Below are 27,582 nucleotides of genomic sequence, written 5' to 3'. Positions count from 1 at the left end.
GTTAAAGCTGCATTCTCTCTCCTGACCACCAGGGGGCGACTCCTCTGGTTGTATAGAAGTCTATGCTTCATGTGTTATAGCTGCATTCTCTCTCCTGACCACCAGGGGGCGACTCCTCTGGTTGTATAGAAGTCTATGCTTCAAGTGTTGAAGCTGCATTCTCTCTTTTGACCACCAGGGGGTGACTCCTCTGGTTGTATAGAAGTCTATGCTTCATGTGTTAAAGCTGCATCCTCTCTCCTGACCACCAGGGGGCGACTCCTCTGGTTGTATAGAAGTCTATGCTTCATGTGTTAAGCTGCATTCTCTCTCCTGACCACCAGGGGGCGACTCCTCTGGTTGTATAGAAGTCTATGCTTCATGTGTTATAGCTGCATTCTCTCTCCTGACCACCAGGGGGCGACTCCTCTGGTTGTATAGAAGTCTATGCTTCGTGTGTTAAAGCTGCATTCTCTCTCCTGACCACCAGGGGGCGACTCCTCTGGTTGTATAGAAGTCTATGCTTTGTGTGTTAAAGCTGCATTCTCTCTCCTGACCACCAGGGGGCGACTCCTCTGGTTGTATAGAAGTCTATGCTTCATGTGTTAAGCTGCATTCTCTCTCCTGACCACCAGGGGGTGACTCCTCTGGTTGTATAGAAGTCTATGCTTCATGTGTTATAGCTGCATTCTCTCTCCTGACCACCAGGGGGCGACTCCTCTGGTTGTATAGAAGTCTATGCTTCGTGTGTTAAAGCTGCATTCTCTCTCCTGACCACCTGGGGGCGACTCCTCTGGTTGTATAGAAGTCTATGCTTCATGTGTTATAGCTGCATTCTCTCTTTTGACCACCAGGGGAGACTCCTCTGGTTGTATAAAAGTCTATGCTTCATGTGTTAAAGCTGCATTCTCTCTACTGACCACCAGGGGGTGACTCCTCTGGTTGTATAGAAGTCTATGCTTCATGTGTTAAAGCTGCATTCTCTCTCCTGACCACCAGGGGGCGACTCCTCTGGTTGTATAGAAGTCTATGCTTCATTTGTTAAAGCTGCATTCTCTCTTTTGACCACCAGGGGGCGACTCCTCTGGTTGTATAAAAGTCTATGCTTCATGTGTTAAAGCTGCATTCTCTCTACTGACCACCAGGGGGCGACTCCTCTGGTTGTATAGAAGTCTATGCTTCATGTGTTAAAGCTGCATTCTCTCTCCTGACCACCAGGGGGTGACTCCTCTGGTTGTATAGAAGTCTATGCTTCATGTGTTAAAGCTGCATTCTCTCTCCTGACCACCAGGGGGCGACATTTGTACACCGTCACTATGGCCACAATTCTCACTCTTTAGACATTCTTTATTGTACAGTAGTGGGGAACATTGTGCTTGTCGTACATGTGTAACAATGACTAGAGACACATGTCTGACACTACAGACACATGTCTTACACTACAGACACATATCTTACACTAGAGACACATGTCTAACACTACTGACACATGTCTGACACTACATTTACATGTCTTACACTACATACACATGTCTTACACTACTGACACGTCTTACACAACAGACACATGTCTGAGACTACTGACACATGTCTGACACTACTGACACATGTCTTACACTAGAGACACATGTCTTACACTAGAGACACATGTCTTACACTACAGACACATGTCTGACACTACATTTACATGTCTTACACTACATACACATGTCTTACACTACTGACACGTCTTACACAACAGACACATGTCTGAGACTACTGACACATGTCTTACACTAGAGACACATGTCTTACGCTAGACACATGTCTTACACTACAGACACATGTCTGACACTACTGACACATGTCTTACACTACAGACACATGTCTGACACTACTGACACATGTCTGACACTACTGACACATGTCTTACACTAGAGACACATGTCTTACACTAGAGACATGTCTTACACTACAGACACATGTCGTACACTAGAGACACATATCTTACACAACAGACACATGTCTGAGACTACTGACAAGTCTTACACTAGAGACACATGTCTTACACTACAGACACATGTCTTACACTAGAGACACATGTCTTAAACTAGAGACACATGTCTTACGCTAGACACATGTCTTACACTACAGACACATGTCTGACACTACTGACACATGTCTTACACTACAGACACATGTCTGACACTACTGACACATGTCTGACACTACTGACACATGTCTTACACTAGAGACACATGTCTTACACTAGAGACATGTCTTACACTACAGACACATGTCGTACACTAGAGACACATATCTTACACAACAGACACATGTCTGAGACTACTGACAAGTCTTACACTAGAGACACATGTCTTACACTACAGACACATGTCTTACACTAGAGACACATGTCTTAAACTAGAGACATATGTCTTACACTACAGACACATGTCTGACACTACTGACACATGTCTTACACTACTGACACATGTCTTAAACTAGAGACACATGTCTTACACTAAAGACACATTTCTAACTACTGACACATGTCTTACACTACAGACACATGTCTTACACAACAGACACATGTCTGAGACTACTGACACATGTCTTAAACTACAGACACATGTATGACACTACTGACACATGTCTTACACTACAGACGCATGTCTTACACTAGAGACACATGTCTTACACTAGAGTCATGTGTCTGACACTACTGACACATGTCTTACACTACAGACACATGTCTGACACTACTGACACATGTCTTACACTACAGACACATGTCTGACACTACTGACACATGTCTGACACTACTGACACATGTCTTACACTAGAGACACATGTCTTACACTACAGACATTACAATTACATTACATTACATGTCATTTAGCTGACGCTTTTATCCAAAGCGACTTACAATAAGTGCATTAAACCATGAGTCCAAACTCAGAACAACAAGAATCAAGCAAGTACAATTTATTCAATAAAGTTAAACTACAAAGTACTATCAGTAAGAGACATTTAAGTGCTACTAAAGTGCTATCGGTAAGGGACATTTAAGTGCTCCTACGGCATTTAAGTGCTACCTATTCAAGGTATAGTCGAAAAAGATGTGTTTTTAGTTTGCGCCGGAAGATGTAGAGACTTCCTGCTGTCCTGATGTCAATGGGGAGCTCGTTCCACCAATGAGGAGCCAGCACAGCAAACAGTCGTGATTTAGCTCGAAGTGAAGGAGCTACAAGCAGATTGGCAGAAGCCGAGCGAAGCGAACGGGCTGGGGTGTGAGGTTAGACCATGTCCTGGGTGTGAGGTTAGACCATGTCCTGGGTGTACGGTTTGACCATGTCCTGGATGTAGACTGGACCCGATCTGTTCGCAGCCCGGTACGCAAGTACCAGTGTTTTGAAGCGGATGTGGGCGGCCACCGGTAACCAGTGAAGGTCACGGAGGAGCAGAGGATTGTGGGTAAATTTCGGTCGGTTGAAGACCAGTCGAGCAGCTGCTTTCTGGATGAGCTGTAGAGGTCGAATGGCATTAGCAGGTAGACCTGAAGGAGGGAGTTGCAATAGTCCAGCCGTGAGATGACCAGAACCTGGACCAGAACCTGGACCAGAACCTGTGCCGCCTTCTGAGTGAGAAGAGGTCGTATTCTCCTGATGTTGTACAGCATGTACCTACAGGAGGGTGTTGTTGTAGTAATGTTGGCAGTCAGGGAGAGTTGACTGTCGAGCGTCACACCGAGGTTCATGGCAGTCGGAGTCGGAACCAGCACTGAGTTGTTGAAGTTAATAGTCAGGTCGTGGGTGGGAGAGCCTTTTCCTGGAAGGAGGAGAAGTTCAGTCTTGTCCGGGTTAATTTTCAGGTGGTGTGCGGACATCCACTGAGAGATGTCAATCAGACATCCACTGAGAGATGTCAGTCAGACATCCACTGAGAGATGTCGGTCAGACATCCACTGAGAGATGTCAATCAGACATCCACTGAGAGATGTCAGTCAGACATCCACTGAGAGATGTCGGTCAGACATCCACTGAGAGATGTCAGTCAGACATCCACTGAGAGATGTCAGTCAGACATCCACTGAGAGATGTCGGTCAGACATCCACTGAGAGATGTCGGTCAGACATCCACTGAGAGATGTCGGTCAGACATCCACTGAGAGATGTCGGTCAGACATCCACTGAGAGATGTCAGTCAGACATCCACTGAGAGATGTCAGTCAGACAGGCAGAGATTCGTGCTGCTACCTGTGTTTCAGATTGGGGAAACGAGAGGATCAGTTGGGTGTCGTCAGCATAGCTGTGGTAGGTGAAGCCATGCGAGCGAATGACAGAGCCAAGAGAGTTGGTGTACAGAGAAAAGAGAAGAGGACCAAGGACTGAGCCCTGAGGGACCCCGGTAGTCAGAGGACAAGGCTCAGACACAGAACCTCTCCAGGTTACCCGGTAAGAGCGGTCGGTGAAGTAGGATGAGAAGAGTGAGAGCAGAGCCTGAGATACCAGGTCCTGGAGGGAGGACATGAGGATCTGGTGGTTCACTGTGTCAAAGGCAGCGGAAAGGTCTAGAAGGATAAGGACAGAGGAGAGAGAGGCTGCTCTAGTGTGAAGCTGCTCAGAGACAGCAAGGAGGGCAGTCTCTGTTGAGTGGCCTGTCTTGAATCCAGACTGGTGAGGGTCTAGAAGGTTGTTACAGTGAAGAAAGGAGGAGACTTGGTTAAAGATAGCTCGCTCTAGAGTTTTGGAGAGGAAGGGAAGGAGAGAGACAGGTCTGTAGTTATTGACTTCAGGTCTGTAGTTGTTGACTTCAGGTCTGTAGTTGTTGACTTCAGATGGGTCGAGAGTGGGTTTCTTCAGGAGAGGGTTGACTCCGCCTCCTTCAGAGAGTTAGGGAAACAGCCGGTTGAGAGGGAGGTGTTAATAAGATGGGTGAGAAAGGGAAGAAGGTCCGGAGCAATGGACTGGAGAAGGTGAGAAGGGATGGGGTCAAGGGGGCAGGTGGTTGGGGGGTCAGAGGTTACCAAGGTAAGAACTTGATTAGGAGACAGGGGGATAAAAGAGGAAAACAAGGGGGAAGAAGGTGAAGTTACTGGAGGTGTAGTTGAGGAAGATGGATTAGTAAATGAAGAGCGTATGTCGTCTATCTTTTTTGTGAAGTAGTCAACAAAGTGGCTTGGTAGAAGGGTGGAGGGAGGGGGGGGGAACAGGGGGGTCAAGGAGGTTGGAAAAAATTGAGAAGAGCTTTTTAGGGTTAGAAAAAGAGGATTCGATTCTGGATTGATAGAACAGACTTTTGGCTGCAGAGATGGACGCAGAGAAGGAGGGGAGAAGAGATTGATAGGCAAGCAGGTCGCTGGCGTGTTTGGATTTTCGCCATTTCCTTTCCGCTGCTCGCATTGTGGCTCTCTTGGCGCGCACCGGTTCAGACAACCACAGAGCCGGAGAGGACTTGAGGACCTTTAGAGTCGTAAGAGGACAGAGAGAATCAAGAGAGGAAGACAGAGTAGAGAGGAGAGTGTCAGTGGCAAAGTTAGGCTGCATAAGTGAGAAGGAATCGGTTGAAGGGAGGGCTGACAGAACAGAGGAGGCCAGAGAGGAGGGTGAGAGGGTGAGAGGGAGAGAGGGTGAGAGGGTGCGGATGTTGCGACGGACAGGTGCAGAGTCCGTTGTGGGAGAGTTGTTAGTTCCAAAGAGTGGGAGAGAGTACGAGATGAAGAAATGGTCAGAAACATGAAGTGGAGTTACAGTGAGGTTAGATGTAGAGCAGTTTCTGGTGAACATATAGTCAAGGTGGTTGCCAGCTTTGTGAGTAGGAGGGGAAGGACTGAGAGAGAGAGCAAAGGAAGACAGTAAGACTAGCAGGTCACATGACTTCTCAGTCTGGATATTAAAGTCACCCAGAAGGATGAGCGGGGGGCCATTTTCTGGGAAGTTTGATAGGTGGACGTCTAGTTCTTCCAAGAAGTCTCCAAAGGAACCAGGTGGACGGTAGAGAACAACAACGGTTAGTTGAACCGGATGAGTAACCGTCACTGCATGAAACTCAAAAGACAGTGGGGTACATGGAAGCGGGTAGAGAGCAAAACTCCATTTGGGTGAGATGAGTAGACCTGAACCACCACCCCGACCAGAGGGTCTGGGTGTGTGGCTGAAGGAGAAGGCCGAGGAGAGAGCAGCAGGGGTTGATGTTGTCTGGTGTGATCCAAGTCTCAGTGAGAGCCAGGAAGTCCAGCGATTGCTTGATAGCGAAGTCAGAGATGAAGTCCGCCTTGCGGTTAGCTGACTTTGCAGTTCCAGAGGCCCCCTATGACGAGGTGCTGGGTCTGTGTGGAGCGGGTGGGATAAATAAGAGAGGAAGGATTTTGGTGCATGTGTGACCGAGTCCGCGGTCTATAGTATCTACGAGTAGATGTGCACACAGGTATGAAGAGAAAACACATTATCACAGGGAAATGTTTATACTCAGCCGCCCTCAGCCACCACCGAAGACTACCACGAAAGACTCCTAGGTCTTTATCCTCTGAGTCTTGACTCCCACGAAAGACTCCTAGGTCTTTATCCTCTGAGTCTTGACTCCAATGAAAGACTCCTAGGTCTTTATCCTCTGAGTCTTGACTCCAACCAAAGACTCCTAGGTCTTTATCCTCCGAGTCTTGACTCCCATGAAAGACTCCTAGGTCTTTATTCTCCGAGTCTTGACTCCAACGAAAGACTCCTAGGTCTTTATCCTCCGAGTCTTGACTCCAACGAAAGACTCCTAGGTCTTTATCCTCCGAGTCTTGACTCCCACGAAAGACTCCTAGGTCTTTATCCTCCGAGTCTTGACTCCAACCAAAGACTCCTAGGTCTTTATTCTCCGAGTCTTGACTCCAACCAAAGACTCCTAGGTCTTTATCCTCCGAGTCTTGACTCCAACCAAAGACTCCTAGGTCTTTATTCTCCGAGTCTTGACTCCAACGAAAGACTCCTAGGTCTTTATTCTCCGAGTCTTGACTCCAACCAAAGACTCCTAGGTCTTTATCCTCCGAGTCTCCATACGAGGAGTCTTCCCTGACGCTACAAACCCCAGCCTGGTTATACACCCGAGTTGGCGGTAATTGGTTACAGCTGTGTCGAGCCCGCCCACAGGTCGTTGAAGGAATTGCCCACTCAGTGATCGATACTGGTAAACAGGGGATCCTCGCTAACAGTGAAGTCTCAGTTTGCTAGAATGTGAAATTCTTGCCAAACTGATTAAGGACAAAGATCAGTTCTTACACTAGAGACATGTCTTACACTACCTGACACTACAGACACATGTCTTACACTACAGACACATGTCTTACACTACCTGACACTACAGACACATGTCTTACACTACAGACACATGTCTTACACTACAGACACATGTCTTACACTAGAGACACATGTCTTAAACTAGAGACACATGTCTGACACTACTGACACATGTCTTACACTACAGACACATGTCTTACACTACTGACACATGTCTTACACTACAGACACATGTCTGACACTACTGACACATGTCTTACACTAGAGACACATGTCTTAAACTAGAGACACATGTCTGACACTACTGACACATGTCTTACACTACCGACACATGTCTTACACTACTGACACATGTCTTACACTACAGACACATGTCTGACACTACTGACACATGTCTTACACTACAGACACATGTCTTTCACTAGAGACACATGTCTTACACTACAGACACATGTCTTACACTAGAGACACATGTCTTACACTACTGACACATGTCTGACACTACCGACACATGTCTTACACTACAGACACATGTCTTACACTAGAGACACATGTCTTACACTACTGACACATGTCTTACATTACAGACACATGTCTGACACTACAGACACATGCCTGACACTACCGACACATGTCTTACACTACAGACACATGTCTTACACTACAGACACATGTCTTACACTACAGACACATGTCTGACACTACGGACACTTGTCTTACACTACAGACACATGTCTGACACTACTGACACATGTCTGACACTACTGACACATGTCTTACATGTATCAGTAGTGTCAGTGTCATCACTACTGGCCAAAGCAACAGGCCTGTAGTGATCTAGCCCTACTTTACCACCTCTGTCTTTACAGACGGGCTCTAACAGAACAGACATCATTGAGTCATGAAGCCTGTAAAACAAATGTCAGTTATTGTATCAATAAAAGATCAGATATTGTACCATGGGGGCGACTGTGCGTCAGTGGTTAGCAGGTCCGTCTTTCAATCAGGGGGTTGTTGGTTCAATCCCCGCCCTTGAGCAAGACACTTAACCCCCTGAATTGTTCCCTGTAGCTGTTCTAACGTGTGTTAATGTAACATGATTGTAAGTCACTTTGGATAAAAGCGTCAGCTAAATGACATGAAATGTACCAATAAAATATCAGTTATTCTATCAATACAAGATCAGTTATTCTATTAATATAGAGATTAGTTATTATATCAATAAAAGATCAGTAGTTATTGTATCAATAACAGATCAGTTATTGTATCAATATACACATCAGTTATTGTATCAATAAAAGATCAGTTATTGTATCAATAAAAGATCAATTATTGTATCAATAAAATATGAGTTATTGTATCAATAAAATATGAGTTATTGTATCAATAAAATATTATTTATTGTATCAATAAAAGATCAATTATTGTATCGATAAAAGATCAATTATTGTATCAATAAAAGATCAGTTATTGTATCAATAAAAGATCAATTATTGTATCGATAAAATATAAATTATTGTATCAATAGAAGATCAGTTATTGTATCAATAAAAGATAAATTATTGTATCGATAAAATATAAATTATTGTATCAATAAAAGATCAGTTATTGTATCAATAAAAGATCAATTATTGTATCGATAAAATATAAATTATTGTATCAATAAAAGATCAGTTATTGTATCAATAAAAGATCAATTATTGTATCGATAAAATATAAATTATTGTATCAATAAAAGATCAGTTATTGTATCAATAAAAGATCAATTATTGTATCGATAAAATATAAATTATTGTATCAATAAAAGATCAGTTATTGTATCAATAAAAGATCAGTTATTGTATCAATAAAAGATCAGTTATTGTATCAATATATAGATCAATCCTGCCGCTCTGTATGCTGGGAGACTGTGTTCCATTGACGGCGCCATTCTGAACCAGGTATGCCTCCGCAGCCAATCACGGCCTTCAGCCACCGCCTTCAGCCAATCACGGCCTTCGGCCACCGCCTTCAGCCAATCTCCGAACCTCAACTCCCTCACCGGACAATCACAGCGCTTCACTTACCCCAGCGACCAATCACATCCCTGCGAACGCCCCCGCAGCCAATCAGCGCGCCTCACGCGCCCGGCTAGCCAATCCAGTCACAACAACATCAACGATGCCGTTCGCCACTGCGCCTGCGCAGACGGAAGACAGCTGATAACTCATCTATTATGCTACTTCGCTAAATAAAAAAAGCTCCATTAAACCCGACTGCAGCCCGCAGGACGTCCCGGAGCATCGAGCCCCGACGTGAAGACGCCTCTCCGCGCGGTACTGGAGGGTTACCGGAGGCCGAGGAGCGCGAGAGAAGCGGTAAAGGAGCGGAGGCCGTGCGGGCCGTGCGGGATGGTGCGGGATGCGGACTGGCCGCTCGGCGCCTTCAGACAAAGCTCAGCTAACAGGCTAACGGCTCATTAGCTCGACTTAACGTTCTGCACGCAAGCGGCTCCGTGAGCGCGGCGATCCTCCCGGTGAGCCGCCCGGTACCGAGCTAACGGGGAGAGCCCTCCCCCCAACACGCGCTCAGACGGCAACGAGACCGAGATTCCGACTATTTACGACGTTTCCGTGTTCGGTAAGTAGCCTAGCTCCGTTAGCTAGCTGCTCTTCTGCCCGCCATCTTTTTAAAGAGAGAACGATGTTTGTGAGAACACGCGCACCTGAGCAGGTGAGCCGCAGGCGCGAGCTGGGCGGTGTTCTTCAGCGGCTAAGAACCGGGCGGATGGGTCTGGCTGTGGGTCCGGACTCTGTTGATCCGGATTTGTGAAGTTTAGTTGGTCACAGCGGTGTCTGGTAGCGGTTAGCTCGTTAGTTAGCCGCATGCAGACCCGGATTCGGTGTGATCCGGGCTTGTAACATCTGTTGAACCAGGCTCTGTTGATCCGGGCTCAGAACATCTGGTGATCCAGGCTCTGTAGATCCAGGCTCGGAACAGCTGTTGATCCGGGCTAAGAACATCTGTTGATCCGGACTGTGGAGGGGAGGTGTGACAGGAGGAGGTTCTGGTCCAGGTGTTGGACTTTAAGGTACCCTCCAGACCGTCCTGTCTGAAGGAGCCCTGAGAGCTGCAGTCAGTACTAGTATAGGACCACAGTGTATTAGTACAGCTATTGTTATAGTATAACTCTGAATGAATTGATGTGTATTTGTTAACATTTTGTAGTTTTCTGAATTAAGTAGTTCTAATGGAGTAAAAGTACTATGAGAAATACTGAAGTACAAATACCTCATAATTGTACTTCTGATTGAGAGAAACTTGTAGTCTGAAGGATCAGTAGTATGTATTAATTAATTAACTAATTATAATCTACACTTTATTGACCCAGTGGGTAACTTCTTCTCTGCATTGACCATCCTCAGTTATTAAGGAGCAACTGGGGGTTCAGTGCCTTGCTCAAGGACACTTCAACATGAACTCTGGGGAGAGCGGGGATTGAACCGGAGACCTTGTGGTTACCATGACGACCACTCTCCCCATGAACTACAGCCAACCCTAAATAATACTATTTATGAATCTGTGTATTAATACATATTATACACATTATTATATTCATCATGATGAATACTTGTGTCTGGAAACACTCTGAAGGGAACTGCTGCTCATGTGACATAACAATTTATCAATGTATCGGTGTGTCAATCAATCAATACCCTTAGCTTGTCTCTCTGATAGCTTGCGATCAAGCCAATGATGCTAACGTTAGCGTAGCTTGTTTCTCTGATAGCTTGAGATTCAAGCAAATGATGCTAACGTTAGCTTAGCTTGTTCCTCTGATGGCTTGCGATTCAAGCAAATGATGCTAACGTTAGCGTAGCTTGTTTCTCTGATAGCTTGAGATCCAAACGTCTGACGCTAACGTTGGCTTAGCTTGTTTCTCTGATAGCTTGAGATCCAAACATCTGGCGCTAACGTTAGCTCAGCTTGTTTCCCCAGCAGGATAACAATGTCTCTTTGTCTCTTAGGTTGTGCGATGGGAGTTTGTCTCCTCAGAGGAAACATCAAGCTGAAGAATCGACACCAGCTGAACTGAACACACACAGACCACAGAGGGAGTTGCTTTTTCACCTTGAGGTCAGACACTGCCATTCCACAGTGCATTGCTGCGTCACCCTCGTCCACCATGTCGGACGCCCCCGAGGCTGCGCCCCCCAGCCCCCCCACCCTCACCAACCCGGCCCCCCCGGAGGTCACCAACGCCACCAAGCCTGGCAGGTAGGACACACCGTCAGATGTTGTGGAATCTTTTTATTTCACTGAAATGTCAGAATGTTGGAAATATGCCAACGTGGCATTTTAGACTCCTTCTGGTTAGTTATGTTCAGGCGCTGCTCAGTGACATGATGATGCGTTCAGGCTCTGCTCAGTGACATGATGATGCGTTCAGGCTCTGCTCAGTGACATGATGATGCGTTCAGGCTCTGCTCAGTGACATGATGATGCGTTCAGGCGCTGCTCAGTGACATGATGATGCGTTCAGGCGCTGCTCAGTGACATGATGATGCGTTCAGGCGCTGCTCAGTGACATGATGATGCGTTCAGGCGCTGCTCAGTGACATGATGATGCGTTCAGGCGCTGCTCAGTGACATGATGATGCGTTCAGGCGCTGCTCAGTGACATGATGATGCGTTCAGGCGCTGCTCAGTGACATGATGATGCGTTCAGGCGCTGCTCAGTGACATGATGATGCGTTCAGGCTCTGCTCAGTGACATGATGATGCGTTCAGGCTCTGCTCAGTGACATGATGATGCGTTCAGGCTCTTCAGTGACATGATGTTGCGTTCAGGCGCTGCTCGGTAACATGATGATGCGTTCAGGCGCTGCTCGGTGACATGATGATTAGGGATGGGCATTGTTTTTTGTTCTTTTCCAAAACAGTGGCGTCATTTTTTTCATCAACCTGAACAATATATTAACTGTTTAAAAGTATACTATAAATATAAATAATACAAAATCCGTGGCTTCAAACTACTGCTTCAACTTTTTACCTTCAAACTATGAACAATAACAACAGTTTACTTAAAGAAATACAAAACACACAGTATACAGTTTTAAACTTCAGCAATTATTTTGCAGACATATGAGCATATTTGGCTTCTCTGGCAAAATACCGGCTGCATGTCCTGCACAGGAGAAGACCCTCCGATGGGGTCGATGAGGCCTGGGCACACAGGTCTGGGTCTGAAGGTGCTTCATCCACCACCAGGCAGCAGGGTCTGGTCCTGATGGGATTGAAGGCAGACTTTTGGCGATTTCAATCCCTTTCTGGACCTGTTCAGGGATGGAGAGGCTCTGCCTTTAGTGGTCCTGAAGAAGCTCTCGGTCCTCTTCCTCCAACAGCTTCTCTAGGGCTGACTGCTTGGCACGAAAAATACATAAAAGTAGTGTTTAGACAAACATGCTTCAAAAGAAATGCATTAATTTGAATAAATACAATACATTGGAGGATATGTATTAGTCTTTTTGACGAATTGTATTAATGGAACAGATCTTATACAAATATTGTTTTCACATCACTTTTGTTTTTAAACCTGAACCATGGACACATGTGGTCACAGACCGGTGGAGTTCCTCCACCTGGTCTTGTGTTAAATGAGCCTTCTTTACCGAGGTGAATGTGGTCACTGTTGAAGCTGCACAGCCACAAATATAAACATAAATAATGTTAAAGAAGCATCACTGCACATGCCATCGCTAGTTTCATTAACATTACACTGACTTGCAGGTAGCCGTTTGCTAGTAGCTAGCATAAACATGGTTATAATGCCTAATTGATCATTTCTTGTTATTAGCCTTACTTTTATAAATGCAAGGCGTTACGGTACTAACCTGAGTTAAGGCTGCTGATGTCATCATCGGTCTCCACGTTTTCGGGGGGACCGGTCTCCCCATTGCCGGTGCCAGGGAGCTCCCAGACTGCCTCTGATGTGCTCGACACGGGCTCACTGTCCAACACCGTGCCTCTGCTTTCAAGTGGCTGTTATGGGTTGCCAGATGTTTCATTACATTTGACGTGTTCCCCCCTTTACACGCAATTGAGTTTGCGTTTCGGTCCGGTAGGTACCGGTCGTATAGGAACCGGTACCGTATTGGCACCGGTTTTCGGTACCCAACCCTAATCATGATGCGTTCAGGCTCTGCTCAGTGACATTATGATGCGTTCAGGCTCTGCTCGGTGACATGATGATGATGATGCGTTCAGGCTCTGCTCGGTTACATGATGATGCGTTCAGGTTCCGCTCAGTTACATGATGTTGCAGCTCCAGTGTGTCGTATCTGAGGCGAACAGGAAGTTGATGTGTGTGTGTGTGTGTGTGTGTGTGTGTGTGTGTGTGTGTGTGTGTTTGTGCGTGCGCGTCCTCAGGAAGACCAACCAGCTGCAGTACATGCAGAACGTGGTGGTGAAGACCCTGTGGAAGCATCAGTTCGCCTGGCCCTTCTACCTGCCGGTCGACGCCATCAAACTCTGCCTGGCAGTGAGTTCTTCTTCTCTCCGTGCTTAAACTTGCAGAAGCCCGCTAAGCTAAGCTAAGCTAGTCATGTCCGTGTTTCCAGGACTACCACAAGGTGATCAAGAACCCGATGGACATGGGAACCATCAAGAAACGTCTGGAGAACAACTACTACTGGAGCGCCAGTGAGGCCATGCAGGACTTCAACACCATGTTCACCAACTGTTACATCTACAACAAGGTACTGTGACCCGTTCTGCTTGTGAGGGGTCGTGGAACCCTTCGTGGAACCCTTTGTGGAACCCTTCGTGGAGCTGACGTTGTGCGTTTGTGTTCCAGCCCACGGACGACATCGTCCTCATGGCTCAGGCGCTGGAGAAGATCTTCCTGCAGAAGGTCTCTCAGATGCCTCAAGAAGAAGTCGCTCTGCTGCCTCCAGCTCCCAAAGGCAAGAGCAAGAAGCCCGCCGCCGCTCCTACAGGTGTGTACTGCAGTATTAGTACTACAGGTGTGTACTGCAGTATTAGTACTGCAGTACTAGCAACAGCATTAGTACTGCAGTACTATTACTGGTGTGTACTACAGTACTAATTCTGTTGCTATTACAGGTTAGAAGGGCAGATGCAGGCAGTGTGCCCTCTTACACCTGCATGTGCTGTGTGGTACTTACTGTAGTACTGTGGTACATTAGTACTTACTGTAGTACTTACTGTCGTACTGTGTGGTACTTAATGTCGTACTATGTGGTACTTACTGTAGTACTGTGTCGTACTTTCTGTAGGACTTACTTTAGTACTGTGTGGTACTGTATGGTACTTTCTGTCGTACTGTGTGGTACTTTAGTACTGTGTGGTACTTTCTGTCGTACTGTGTGGTACTTTAGTACTGTGTGGTACTTTCTGTCGTACTTACTGTAGTACTGTGTGGTACTTTAGTACTTTCTGTCGTACTGTATGGTACTTTCTGTCGTACTGTGTGGTACTTTAGTACTGTGTGGTACTTTCTGTCGTACTTGCTGTAGTACTGTGTGGTACTTTCTGTCGTACTTGCTGTAGTACTGTGTGGTACTTACTGTAGGACTTACTTTAATACTTACTGTGTGGTACTTACTGTAGGACTTACTTTAATACTTACTGTGTGGTACTTGCTGTAGTACTGTGTGGTACTTGCTGTCGTACTTGCTGTAGTACTGTGTGGTACTTACTGTAGGACTTACTTTAATACTTACTGTGTGGTACTTACTGTAGGACTTACTTTAATACTTACTGTGTGGTACTTACTGTAGGACTTACTTTAATACTTACTGTGTGGTACTTACTGTAGGACTTACTTTAATACTTACTGTGTGGTACTTACTGTAGGACTTACTTTAATACTTACTGTGTGGTACTTACTGTAGTACTGTGTGGTACTTTTCCTCCGTCTCTCTCAGTGAGCCAGCAGGCGGAGTCCTCAGCCTCCCCTCCTCCCCCCTCCTACCCTTCCCCGTCCCCCTCTCAGACACCTGTCATCTCGACCACGCCCACACCTGTCCAGACCACGCCCCCCGTCTCGGCTCTGCAGCCCCCGGCAACCATGATGCCGTCTGCACAGCCCGTCGTCAAGGTAACAGTTGTCGTGTGAGACAGCGTCACATGACCTAAAATCTAAAAGAAAACACTGTCTACCTGTCTCTGTCCTCTATCTACCGGTCTGGCCCTCTTTCTTCGTACCTGTCTGTCTTTACCGGTTTCTTTCTAAATGTCTACACCTACCTGTCTCTCTCTCTCTGCCTGTGGTCATACCCGTCTGTCTCCAACAGAAGAAAGGTGTGAAGAGGAAAGCCGACACCACCACCCCCACCACGTCGGCCATCTCTGCCGGTCGCGCCGACTCTCCTTCCGCTCAAGACACCAAACCCCCCAAACTGGGCTCGTCCCGCCGTGAGGCCGCCGCCCGACCTGCCAAGACCCGCAGGGAGACGGTAGAGGAGGTGGCCGTGGTAGAGGTGGTAGGAGGAGGAGCCGGGAGGAGTAAGGGCGGTAAGCTGGGCGAGCAAATGAAACACTGCGACGCCATCCTGAAGGAGATGCTCTCTAAGAAACACGCCGCCTACGCCTGGCCCTTCTACAAGCCGGTGGATGCGGAGGCCCTGGAGCTGCACGACTATCACGACATCATCAAGCACCCCATGGACCTCAGCACCGGCCGGGTAGGTCACATGACCACAGGATCACGCTCTTTACGTCCTGATTCAGAGATATAATTTACATCTTACACAAGCTGTGTGTGCGCGCTGCACACTGTCCATAGACGACACTTCATCTTCTCATTTCTTCTCCCCCAACAGAAAAAGATGGATAAAGGAGAGTACAGTGACCCTCAAAGTTTTGCGACTGATGTCAGGTTAATGTTCTCCAACTGTTACAAGTACAACCCTCCAGACCACGAGGTGGTGGCCATGGCCCGCAAGCTGCAGGTATGAACCTTTGGAACCCTCCAGAACCTTTCAGAACCTTGTTGGTTGCTTTTTGTCAGTACTATCGATCTCTTTCCTTAGGACGTGTTTGAGATGCGTTTCGCTAAGATCCCAGATGAGGGCCTGGAAGCATCGGCCCCGTCTACAACACCATTGGTCAGTAAAAGCACCGCCTCCTCTGACAGCAGCAACAACTCCTCCTCCGACGAATCGTCCGACTCAGAGGAGGAGCGAGCCACGCGATTGGCTGAGCTACAGGAGCAGGTTGGTGCTGCCGACCAATCACAGGTCAAGAACATCCTGGTTTTCTTCTTTTTTATTATCATTGTAGATTGAATGAAATGTATTAAATTCTGTTGATTAAATTTTCTGTAAAATTGTTAATTTTTGTTATGCAATGAATGTTTGATAAGAATACAGATCCTACATATTAATGTGATTTTAGCTCTATTTCATGAATAATGCACCAGCTGAAGGCGTTTCTAAATGTTGAGCTGAAGTTAAAGGTATTGATAGTTAGTATATTCCATCAGTTGAAGGCGGTGCACGAGCAGCTGGCCGTCCTGTCCCAGGCTCCTGTCAGCAAGCCAAAGAAGAAGAAAGAGAAGAAAGACAAGGAGAAGAAGAAAGATAAAGACAAAGGGAATAAGAGCAAGATGGAAGAAGAGAAGAAGCCCAAAGCTGCTGCTCAGCAGCCAAAACCAGCCAATCAGAAGAAGGCGCCAGCCAGGAAAGCCAACAGCACGGTGACCGCCACGAGGTACCTTTCTTCATTGTTTTGTCGGGAGTGAATTTTAATTTGTAGTTTGAACAATCCGAGTGACTCTTGTTGGTTTCCAGGCAACCTAAGAAAGGCAGTAAGGCGTCGGGTGGTGGCTCGGCTAACGGTGACGATGGCGAGGAGTCATCTCTGCCGATGTCGTACGACGAGAAGCGCCAGCTGAGTCTAGACATAAACCGGCTGCCGGGGGAGAAGCTGGGCCGCGTCGTCCACATCATCCAGTCCAGAGAGCCATCGCTGAGGGACTCGAACCCTGACGAGATCGAGATCGACTTCGAAACCCTTAAACCCTCCACACTTCGAGAGCTGGAGCGCTACGTCAAATCCTGCCTTCAGAAGAAGCAGAGAAAGCTACTGCGTAAGTACTGAGTGCTAATATCTAGATAGCCTATCGTGTAGAAGTTATTAGGTAATTACTGCTACTATACAAAGGCTGCTGCAAGTCATTGAAATGCTTGGTGGAAACCCGTGCATTTGAGAAGCGTTAGTTAGTACAAATTACACTTAAACATGACTCATGTTACACTGACGTCCTCCCTCTGCCCATCACGGGTACGTCCTCCCTCTGTCCTACGCGGGTACGTCCTCCCTCTGTCCTACGCGGGTACGTCCTCCCTCTGTCCTACGCGGGTACGTCCTCCCTCTGCCCATCACGGGTACGTCCTCCCTCTGTCCTACGCGGGTACGTCCTCCCTCTGTCCTACGCGGGTACGTCCTCCCTCTGTCCTACGCGGGTACGTCCTCCCTCTGTCCTACGCGGGTACGTCCTCCCTCTGTCCTACGCGGGTACGTCCTCCCTCTGCCCATCACGGGTACGTCCTCCCTCTGTCCTACGCGGGTACGTCCTCCCTCTGTCCTACGCGGGTACGTCCTCCCTCTGTCCTACGCGGGTACGTCCTCCCTCTGTCCTACGCGGGTACGTCCTCCCTCTGCCCATCACGGGTACGTCCTCCCTCTGTCCTACGCGGGTACGTCCTCCCTCTGTCCTACGCGGGTACGTCCTCCCTCTGTCCTACGCGGGTACGTCCTCCCTCTGCCCATCGCGGGTACGTCCTCCCTCTGTCCTACGCGGGTACGTCCTCCCTCTGTCCTACGCGGGTACGTCCTCCCTCTGTCCTACGCGGGTACGTCCTCCCTCTGCCCATCACGGGTACGTCCTCCCTCTGTCCTACGCGGGTACGTCCTCCCTCTGCCCATCACGGGTACGTCCTCCCTCTGCCCATCACGGGTACGTCCTCCCTCTGTCCTACGCGGGTACGTCCTCCCTCTGTCCTACGCGGGTACGTCCTCCCTCTGCCCATCACGGGTACGTCCTCCCTCTGTCCTACGCGGGTACGTCCTCCCTCTGCCCATCACGGGTACGTCCTCCCTCTGTCCTACGCGGGTACGTCCTCCCTCTGTCCTACACGGGTACGTCCTCCCTCTGTCCTACGCGGGTATGTCCTCCCTCTGTCCTACACGGGTACGTCCTCCCTCTGTCCTACGCGGGTATGTCCTCCCTCTGTCCTACACGGGTACGTCTTCCCTCTGTCCTACGCGGGTACGTCCTCCCTCTGTCCATCACGGGTACGTCCTCCCTCTGTCCTACGCGGGTACGTCCTCCCTCTGCCCATCACGGGTACGTCCTCCCTCTGTCCTACGCGGGTATGTCCTCCCTCTGTCCTACACGGGTACGTCCTCCCTCTGTCCTACGCGGGTATGTCCTCCCTCTGTCCTACACGGGTACGTCCTCCCTCTGTCCTACGCGGGTACGTCCTCCCTCTGCCCATCGCGGGTACGTCCTCCCTCTGCGGGTACGTCCTCCCTCTGTCCTACGCGGGTACGTCCTCCCTCTGTCCTACGCGGGTACGTCCTCCCTCTGTCCATCACGGGTACGTCCTCCCTCTGTCCATCACGGGTACGTCCTCCCTCTGCGGGTACGTCCTCCCTCTGCCCATCACGGGTACGTCCTCCCTCTGTCCTACGCGGGTACGTCCTCCCTCTGTCCTACGCGGGTACGTCCTCCCTCTGTCCATCACGGGTACGTCCTCCCTCTGTCCATCACGGGTACGTCCTCCCTCTGCGGGTACGTCCTCCCTCTGTCCTACGCGGGTATGTCCTCCCTCTGCCCTACGCGGGTACGTCCTCCCTCTGCGGGTACGTCCTCCCTCTGCCCATCACGGGTACGTCCTCCCTCTGTCCTACGCGGGTACGTCCTCCCTCTGTCCTACGCGGGTACGTCCTCCCTCTGCCCATCACGGGTACGTCCTCCCTCTGCCCATCACGGGTACGTCCTCCCTCTGTCCTACGCGGGTACGTCCTCCCTCTGTCCTACGCGGGTACGTCCTCCCTCTGCCCATCACGGGTACGTCCTCCCTCTGTCCTACGCGGGTACGTCCTCCCTCTGTCCTACGCGGGTACGTCCTCCCTCTGTCCTACGCGGGTACGTCCTCCCTCTGCCCATCACGGGTACGTCTTCCCTCTGTCCTACGCGGGTACGTCCTCCCTCTGTCCTACGCGGGTACGTCCTCCCTCTGCCCATCACGGGTACGTCCTCCCTCTGTCCTACGCGGGTATGTCCTCCCTCTGTCCTACGCGGGTACGTCCTCCCTCTGCCCATCGCGGGTACGTCCTCCCTCTGCGGGTACGTCCTCCCTCTGTCCTACGCGGGTACGTCCTCCCTCTGTCCATCACGGGTACGTCCTCCCTCTGTCCATCACGGGTACGTCCTCCCTCTGCGGGTACGTCCTCCCTCTGTCCTTCGCGGGTATGTCCTCCCTCTGCCCTACGCGGGTACGTCCTCCCTCTGCGGGTACGTCCTCCCTCTGCCCATCACGGGTACGTCCTCCCTCTGTCCTACGCGGGTACGTCCTCCCTCTGTCCTACGCGGGTACGTCCTCCCTCTGTCCATCACGGGTACGTCCTCCCTCTGTCCATCACGGGTACGTCCTCCCTCTGCGGGTACGTCCTCCCTCTGTCCTACGCGGGTATGTCCTCCCTCTGCCCTACGCGGGTACGTCCTCCCTCTGCGGGTACGTCCTCCCTCTGCCCATCACGGGTACGTCCTCCCTCTGTCCTACGCGGGTACGTCCTCCCTCTGTCCTACGCGGGTACGTCCTCCCTCTGCCCATCACGGGTACGTCCTCCCTCTGTCCTACACGGGTACGTCCTCCCTCTGTCCTACGCGGGTACGTCCTCCCTCTGTCCTACACGGGTACGTCCTCCCTCTGCCCATCGCGGGTACGTCCTCCCTCTGTCCTACGCGGGTACGTCCTCCCTCTGTCCTACGCGGGTACGTCCTCCCTCTGTCCTACACGGGTACGTCTTCCCTCTGCCCATCGCGGGTACGTCCTCCCTCTGTCCTACGCGGGTACGTCCTCCCTCTGTCCTACGCGGGTACGTCCTCCCTCTGTCCTACACGGGTACGTCCTCCCTCTGCCCATCGCGGGTACGTCCTCCCTCTGCGGGTACGTCCTCCCTCTGTCCATCACGGGTACGTCCTCCCTCTGCGGGTACGTCCTCCCTCTGTCCATCACGGGTACGTCCTCCCTCTGCGGGTACGTCCTCCCTCTGTCCTACGCGGGTATGTCCTCCCTCTGCCCTACGCGGGTATGTCCTCCCTCTGCCCTACGCGGGTACGTCCTCCCTCTGCGGGTACGTCCTCCCTCTGCCCATCACGGGTACGTCCTCCCTCTGTCCTACGCGGGTACGTCCTCCCTCTGTCCTACACGGGTACGTCCTCCCTCTGTCCTACACGGGTACGTCTTCCCTCTGCCCATCGCGGGTACGTCCTCCCTCTGTCCTACGCGGGTACGTCCTCCCTCTGCCCATCGCGGGTACGTCCTCCCTCTGTCCTACACGGGTACGTCCTCCCTCTGCCCATCGCGGGTACGTCCTCCCTCTGCGGGTACGTCCTCCCTCTGTCCTACGCGGGTACGTCCTCCCTCTGTCCATCACGGGTACATCCTCCCTCTGTCCATCACGGGTACGTCCTCCCTCTGCGGGTACGTCCTCCCTCTGTCCTACGCGGGTACGTCCTCCCTCTGTCCTACTCGTACGTCCTCCCTCTTCCCATCACGGGTACGTCCTCCCTCTTCCCATCACGGGTACGTCCTCCCTCTTCCCATCACGGGTACGTCCTCCCTCTGTCTATCACAGGTACGTCCTCCCTCTGCCCATCACGGGTACGTCCTCCCTCTGCCCATCACGGGTACGTCCTCCCTCTGCCCATCACGGGTACGTCCTCCCTCTGCCCATCACGGGTACGTCCTCCCTCTGCCCTATGCGGGTACGTCCTCCCTCTTCCCATTACGGGTACGTCCTCCCTCTGTCTTACGCGGGTACGTCCTCCCTCTTCCCATTACGGGTACGTCCTCCCTCTGTCTTACGCGGGTACGTCCTCCCTCTGTCCTACGCGGGTACGTCCTCCCTCTGCCCATCACGGGTACGTCCTCCCTCTGCCCTATGCGGGTACGTCCTCCCTCTTCCCATTACGGGTACGTCCTCCCTCTGTCTTACGCGGGTACGTCCTCCCTCTGTCCTATGCGGGTTCGTCCTCCCTCTTCCCATCACGGGTACGTCCTCCCTCTGTCTTACGCGGGTACGTCCTCCCTCTTCCCATCACGGGTACGTCCTCCCTCTGTCCTACGCGGGTACGTCCTCCCTCTTCCCATCACGGGTACGTCCTCCCTCTGCCCATCACGGGTACGTCCTCCCTCTGCCCATCACGGGTACGTCCTCCCTCTACCCTATGCGGGTACGTCCTCCCTCTTCCCATTACGGGTACGTCCTCCCTCTTCCCATTACGGGTACGTCCTCCCTCTGTCTTACGCGGGTACGTCCTCCCTCTGTCCTATGCGGGTACGTCCTCCCTCTGTCCATCACGGGTACGTCCTCCCTCTGCCCATCACGGGTACGTCCTCCCTCTTCCCATCACGGGTACGTCCTCCCTCTGTCTTACGCGGGTACGTCCTCCCTCTTCCCATCACGGGTACGTCCTCCCTCTGTCCTACGCGGGTACGTCCTCCCTCTTCCCATCATGGGTACGTCCTCCCTCTTCCCATCATGGGTACGTCCTCCCTCTTCCCATCATGGGTACGTCCTCCCTCTTCCCATCATGGGTACGTCCTCCCTCTTCCCATCATGGGTACGTCCTCCCTCTGCCCATCACGGGTACGTCCTCCCTCTGTCCTACGCGGGTACGTCCTCCCTCTTCCCATCATGGGTACGTCCTCCCTCTGCCCATCACGGGTACGTCCTCCCTCTGTCCTACGCGGGTACGTCCTCCCTCTTCCCATTATGGGTACGTCCTCCCTCTGTCCATCACGGGTACGTCCTCCCTCTGTCCATCACGGGTACGTCCTCCCTCTGTCCATCACGGGTACGTCCTCCCTCTGTCCATCACGGGTACGTCCTCCCTCTGCCCATCACGGGTACGTCCTCCCTCTGCCCATCACGGGTACGTCCTCCCTCTGTCTTACGCGGGTACGTCCTCCCTCTTCCCATCATGGGTACGTCTTCCCTCTGTCCTACACGGGTACGTCCTCCCTCTGTCCTACGCGGGTACGTCCTCCCTCTGTCCTAGGCGGGTACGTCCTCCCTCTGCCCATCACGGGTACGTCCTCCCTCTGTCTTACGCGGGTACGTCCTCCCTCTTCCCATCATGGGTACGTCCTCCCTCTGTCCTTCGCGGGTACGTCCTCCCTCTGTCCTACGCGGGTACGTCCTCCCTCTGTCCTACGCGGGTACGTCCTCCCTCTGCCCATCACGGGTACGTCCTCCCTCTGTCCTACGCGGGTACGTCCTCCCTCTGTCCTACGCGGGTACGTCCTCCCTCTGCCCATCACGGGTACGTCCTCCCTCTGCCCATCACGGGTACGTCCTCCCTCTGCCCATCACGGGTACGTCCTCCCTCTGTCTTACGCGGGTACGTCCTCCCTCTTCCCATCATGGGTACGTCCTACCTCTGCCCATCACGGGTACGTCCTCCCTCTGCCCATCACGGGTACGTCCTCCCTCTGTCCTACGCGGGTACGTCCTCCCTCTGTCCTACGCGGGTACGTCCTCCCTCTGTCCTACGCGGGTACGTCCTCCTTCTTCCCATCACTGGTACGTCCTCCCTCTGTCCTACGCTGGTACGTCCTCCCTCTGTCCTACGCGGGTACGTCCTCCCTCTGTCCTACGCGGGTACGTCCTCCCTCTGTCCTACACGGGTACGTCCTCCCTCTGCCCATCGCGGGTACGTCCTCCCTCTGCGGGTACGTCCTCCCTCTGTCCTACGCGGGTACGTCCTCCCTCTGTCCATCACGGGTACATCCTCCCTCTGTCCATCACGGGTACGTCCTCCCTCTGCGGGTACGTCCTCCCTCTGCGGGTACGTCCTCCCTCTGCGGGTACGTCCTCCCTCTGTCCTACGCGGGTACGTCCTCCCTCTGTCCTACTCGTACGTCCTCCCTCTTCCCATCACGGGTACGTCCTCCCTCTTCCCATTACGGGTACGTCCTCCCTCTTCCCATTACGGGTACGTCCTCCCTCTTCCCATTACGGGTACGTCCTCCCTCTTCCCATCATGGGTACGTCCTCCCTCTTCCCATCATGGGTACGTCCTCCCTCTTCCCATCATGGGTACGTCCTCCCTCTTCCCATCATGGGTACGTCCTCCCTCTGCCCATCACGGGTACGTCCTCCCTCTGTCCTACGCGGGTACGTCCTCCCTCTTCCCATCATGGGTACGTCCTCCCTCTGCCCATCACGGGTACGTCCTCCCTCTGTCCTACGCGGGTACGTCCTCCCTCTTCCCATTATGGGTACGTCCTCCCTCTGTCCATCACGGGTACGTCCTCCCTCTGTCCATCACGGGTACGTCCTCCCTCTGTCCATCACGGGTACGTCCTCCCTCTGTCCATCACGGGTACGTCCTCCCTCTGCCCATCACGGGTACGTCCTCCCTCTGCCCATCACGGGTACGTCCTCCCTCTGTCTTACGCGGGTACGTCCTCCCTCTTCCCATCATGGGTACGTCCTCCCTCTGTCCTACACGGGTACGTCCTCCCTCTGTCCTACGCGGGTACGTCCTCCCTCTGTCCTAGGCGGGTACGTCCTCCCTCTGCCCATCACGGGTACGTCCTCCCTCTGTCTTACGCGGGTACGTCCTCCCTCTTCCCATCATGGGTACGTCCTCCCTCTGTCCTACGCGGGTACGTCCTCCCTCTGTCCTACGCGGGTACGTCCTCCCTCTGCCCATCACGGGTACGTCCTCCCTCTGTCCTACGCGGGTACGTCCTCCCTCTGTCCTACGCGGGTACGTCCTCCCTCTGCCCATCACGGGTACGTCCTCCCTCTGCCCATCACGGGTACGTCCTCCCTCTGCCCATCACGGGTACGTCCTCCCTCTGCCCATCACGGGTACGTCCTCCCTCTGTCTTACGCGGGTACGTCCTCCCTCTTCCCATCATGGGTACGTCTTCCCTCTGTCCTACACGGGTACGTCCTCCCTCTGTCCTACGCGGGTACGTCCTCCCTCTGTCCTAGGCGGGTACGTCCTCCCTCTGCCCATCACGGGTACGTCCTCCCTCTGTCTTACGCGGGTACGTCCTCCCTCTTCCCATCATGGGTACGTCCTCCCTCTGTCCTACGCGGGTACGTCCTCCCTCTGTCCTACGCGGGTACGTCCTCCCTCTGTCCTACGCGGGTACGTCCTCCCTCTGCCCATCACGGGTACGTCCTCCCTCTGTCCTACGCGGGTACGTCCTCCCTCTGTCCTACGCGGGTACGTCCTCCCTCTGCCCATCACGGGTACGTCCTCCCTCTGTCTTACGCGGGTACGTCCTCCCTCTGTCCTACGCGGGTACGTCCTCCCTCTGTCCTACGCGGGTACGTCCTCCCTCTGTCCTACGCGGGTACGTCCTCCTTCTTCCCATCACTGGTACGTCCTCCCTCTGTCCTACGCTGGTACGTCCTCCCTCTGTCCTACGCGGGTACGTCCTCCCTCTGTCCTACGCGGGTATGTCCTCCCTCTGCCCATCACGGGTACGTCCTCCCTCTGCCCATCACGGGTACGTCCTCCCTCTGTCCTACGCGGGTACGTCCTCCCTCTGTCCTACGCGGGTACGTCCTCCCTCTTCCCATCACGGGTACGTCCTCCCTCTGTCCTACGCGGGTACGTCCTCCCTCTGTCCTACGCGGGTACGTCCTCCCTCTTCCCATCATGGGTACGTCCTCCCTCTGCCCATCACGGGTACGTCCTCCCTCTGCCCATCACGGGTACGTCCTCCCTCTGTCCTACGCGGGTACGTCCTCCCTCTGCCCATCACGGGTACGTCCTCCCTCTGCCCATCATGGGTACGTCCTCCCTCTGTCCTACGCGGGTACGTCCTCCCTCTGCCCATCACGGGTACGTCCTCCCTCTGTCCTACGCGGGTACGTCCTCCCTCTGCCCATCATGGGTACGTCCTCCCTCTGTCCTACGCGGGTAGGTCCTCCCTCTGCCCATCATGGGTACGTCCTCCCTCTGTCCTACGCGGGTACGTCCTCCCTCTGCCCATCACGGGTACGTCCTCCCTCTGCCCATCACGGGTACGTCCTCCCCGGCACTACAAGAATACACTTCTTTGCCACAGGACTCCTTGTAGTAGCAGGTCTTTGTTGTTGAATATCACTGATTCGTACATCTGTTTATTAACTCATGTATGTGTCTCTTTCTCTACAGAAAAGGCAGCCGGAGGCGGGGCGTCGGGAGGCGGGGCTAATCGCTTGAGTGGCAGCTCCTCTTCCTCCTCTGATGACAGTTCCTCAACAGGAACCTCATCTTCCTCCGACACAGACTGAACATACGGATTTACAAACTCACAGTACACACACATGTTACTGAACACACACACTGATCACACACACAGAGGTTTATCCACTCTATACACACACACAGCTCAATCTATCCAGTTAACACATGCAGATATACACTAACACACACATCCATGTAAACTTCCATCCTGAAAAAACCCAAACAAAAGACAGAGATACACTCTCTGAACTTCTTACAACACACACACACACACACACGTATATATAAGAACATTACACACACCCAGACTTGGAGACTGTATGTAAATAGGCTGCCAGGTTTTTTAGCTCCTAGTGTCGTTATTTTTTTTATTTTAATTTTTTTTCCTGGAGGAATGCCGACAGATGGAAGAGAAGAAGAAGAAGAAAGGAGGGAGAGGAGGAGGTGAGGCGGGTTGTCTCTCTAGGAGTCGTACTGATCTTCTCTGAACAGCTTTCTTGTTCTTGGCTGGCCGGCTGTGACCCCTGACCTCTGAAAACATTCCAGAAGCATCTATAGAGCATCATGAGGGGGAGGGGGGGGGTCTTAGTGGTTTTACGTCAATCAAGGTTTCTGATCGATCGTAAGTTGAATTTGGTCTTTGCGGCTTGACGGCCTACGAGACACACAGGAGCCAATCGGAGTCCTTCCTTGGTCCTGAACCTCATGAAGCTGTTTGACGGTCTGAAGACTATCTGATGGATCAGGTTCCTGTTCTGAAGACGGTGTGAAGGATCAGGGTCACGTCTGATGGATCAGGTTCACGTCTGAAGACGATCTGATGGATCAGGTTCACGTCTGATGGATCAGGTTCTCGTCTGATGGATCAGGTTCTCGTCTGATGGATCAGGTTCACGTCTGATGGATCAGGTTCTCGTCTGATGGATCAGGTTCACGTCTGAAGACGGTCTAAAGGATCAGGTTCACGTCTGATGGTTCAGGTTCTCGTCTGATGGATCAGGTTCTCGTCTGATGGATCAGGTTCACGTCTGATGGATCAGGTTCTCGTCTGATGGATCAGGTTCACGTCTGAAGACGGTCTAAAGGATCAGGTTCACGTCTGAAGGTTCAGGTTCTCGTCTGAAGGATCAAGTTCACGTCTGAAGACGTCTGATGGATCAGGTTCACATCTGATGGATCAGGTTCACGTCTGAAGACGATCTGAAGGATCAGGTTCACGTCCGATGGATCAGGTTCATGTCCGATGGATCAGGTCTGATGGATCAGGTCTTGTCTCTGTAGGTCTCACGTTGTCCTTAAAGACCATGAACTCTTTAAATGAACCCGTTGGCCTCGTGGACACGTTTCATGTGTAAGAGACGTCTGATCGGTTGTTATTGAGGTTGTTGTTATTATTATTATTATTATTATTATTATTATTATTATTACAATCATGAACCGGTTTTCAAAGTAAAAGTCTGATGGATGATTTTCTAAAAACAAAAGTAAAATCCCTGAGACCAGACCCGGTCCTCTGCTGGTTCTGCAACCCAAACTCACAACCTACTGGACCCCCCTCCCCCACTCCCTCCCCCCCGCCCCTCTCCCCCCCTCCCCCTCCCCTCCTCCTCCTCCCCCCCCTCCCTGTCAGCAGAGAGCAAAGACAACCTTCTTTCTTTTTTAACACTACGTCTTTTATTTTTCCGTTTTTGATTTTCAGGTTGAGTGCTGAACTTGTTTGTGTCTTATAAGGTTCTCTATATAAAGATGTCTTTTTACCGCTGTCCCCCCTCACACACACACACACGCACACACACGCACACACACGCACACACACACTCACACACACACACACACTCACACACACAC

General features: G+C 51.6%; 1 protein-coding gene across 5 annotated transcripts; it reads left to right on the top strand.

The window, feature by feature from the left end:
* The first annotated feature begins 9,400 nt into the window (after positions 1–9,400).
* Positions 9,401–27,302, top strand: LOC117736912 (bromodomain-containing protein 3-like). Of its 5 annotated transcripts, none has more exons than XM_034542573.1 (12): positions 9,401–9,860; positions 11,249–11,498; positions 13,650–13,761; positions 13,841–13,978; positions 14,077–14,185; positions 15,170–15,342; positions 15,539–15,928; positions 16,067–16,195; positions 16,277–16,459; positions 16,729–16,955; positions 17,036–17,334; positions 25,663–27,302. In XM_034542573.1, the coding sequence occupies exons 2-12, from the start codon at positions 11,407–11,409 to the stop codon at positions 25,779–25,781; spliced, it is 1,971 nt and encodes a 656-aa protein (XP_034398464.1). In that variant the 5' UTR covers positions 9,401–9,860; positions 11,249–11,406; the 3' UTR covers positions 25,782–27,302. The 5 variants fall into 5 exon arrangements, with proteins under 5 accessions (XP_034398464.1, XP_034398463.1, XP_034398461.1 ...); XM_034542572.1 differs by having other exon boundaries at positions 9,404–9,860; positions 16,277–16,483; XM_034542570.1 differs by having other exon boundaries at positions 9,410–9,860; positions 14,077–14,218; positions 15,542–15,928; positions 16,277–16,483.
* The last annotated feature ends 280 nt before the right edge of the window (positions 27,303–27,582 follow it).

This window comes from Cyclopterus lumpus, chromosome 9 (assembly GCF_009769545.1).
Source record: "Cyclopterus lumpus isolate fCycLum1 chromosome 9, fCycLum1.pri, whole genome shotgun sequence".
In the NCBI taxonomy this organism is placed as follows: Eukaryota; Metazoa; Chordata; class Actinopteri; order Perciformes; family Cyclopteridae; genus Cyclopterus; species Cyclopterus lumpus.
This window is presented reverse-complemented; position numbering and strand designations above follow the sequence as displayed.

Coding starts and splice junctions, on each gene's coding strand:
- LOC117736912 (XM_034542568.1), top strand. CDS start 11,407: ATGTCGGACGCCCCCGAGGCTGCGCCCCCCAGCCCCCCCACCCTCACC. Junction 15,343..15,538: donor CTGCACAGCCCGTCGTCAAG/GTAACAGTTGTC, acceptor TGTCTCCAACAG/AAGAAAGGTGTGAAGAGGAA. Junction 16,196..16,276: donor CCATGGCCCGCAAGCTGCAG/GTATGAACCTTT, acceptor CTCTTTCCTTAG/GACGTGTTTGAGATGCGTTT.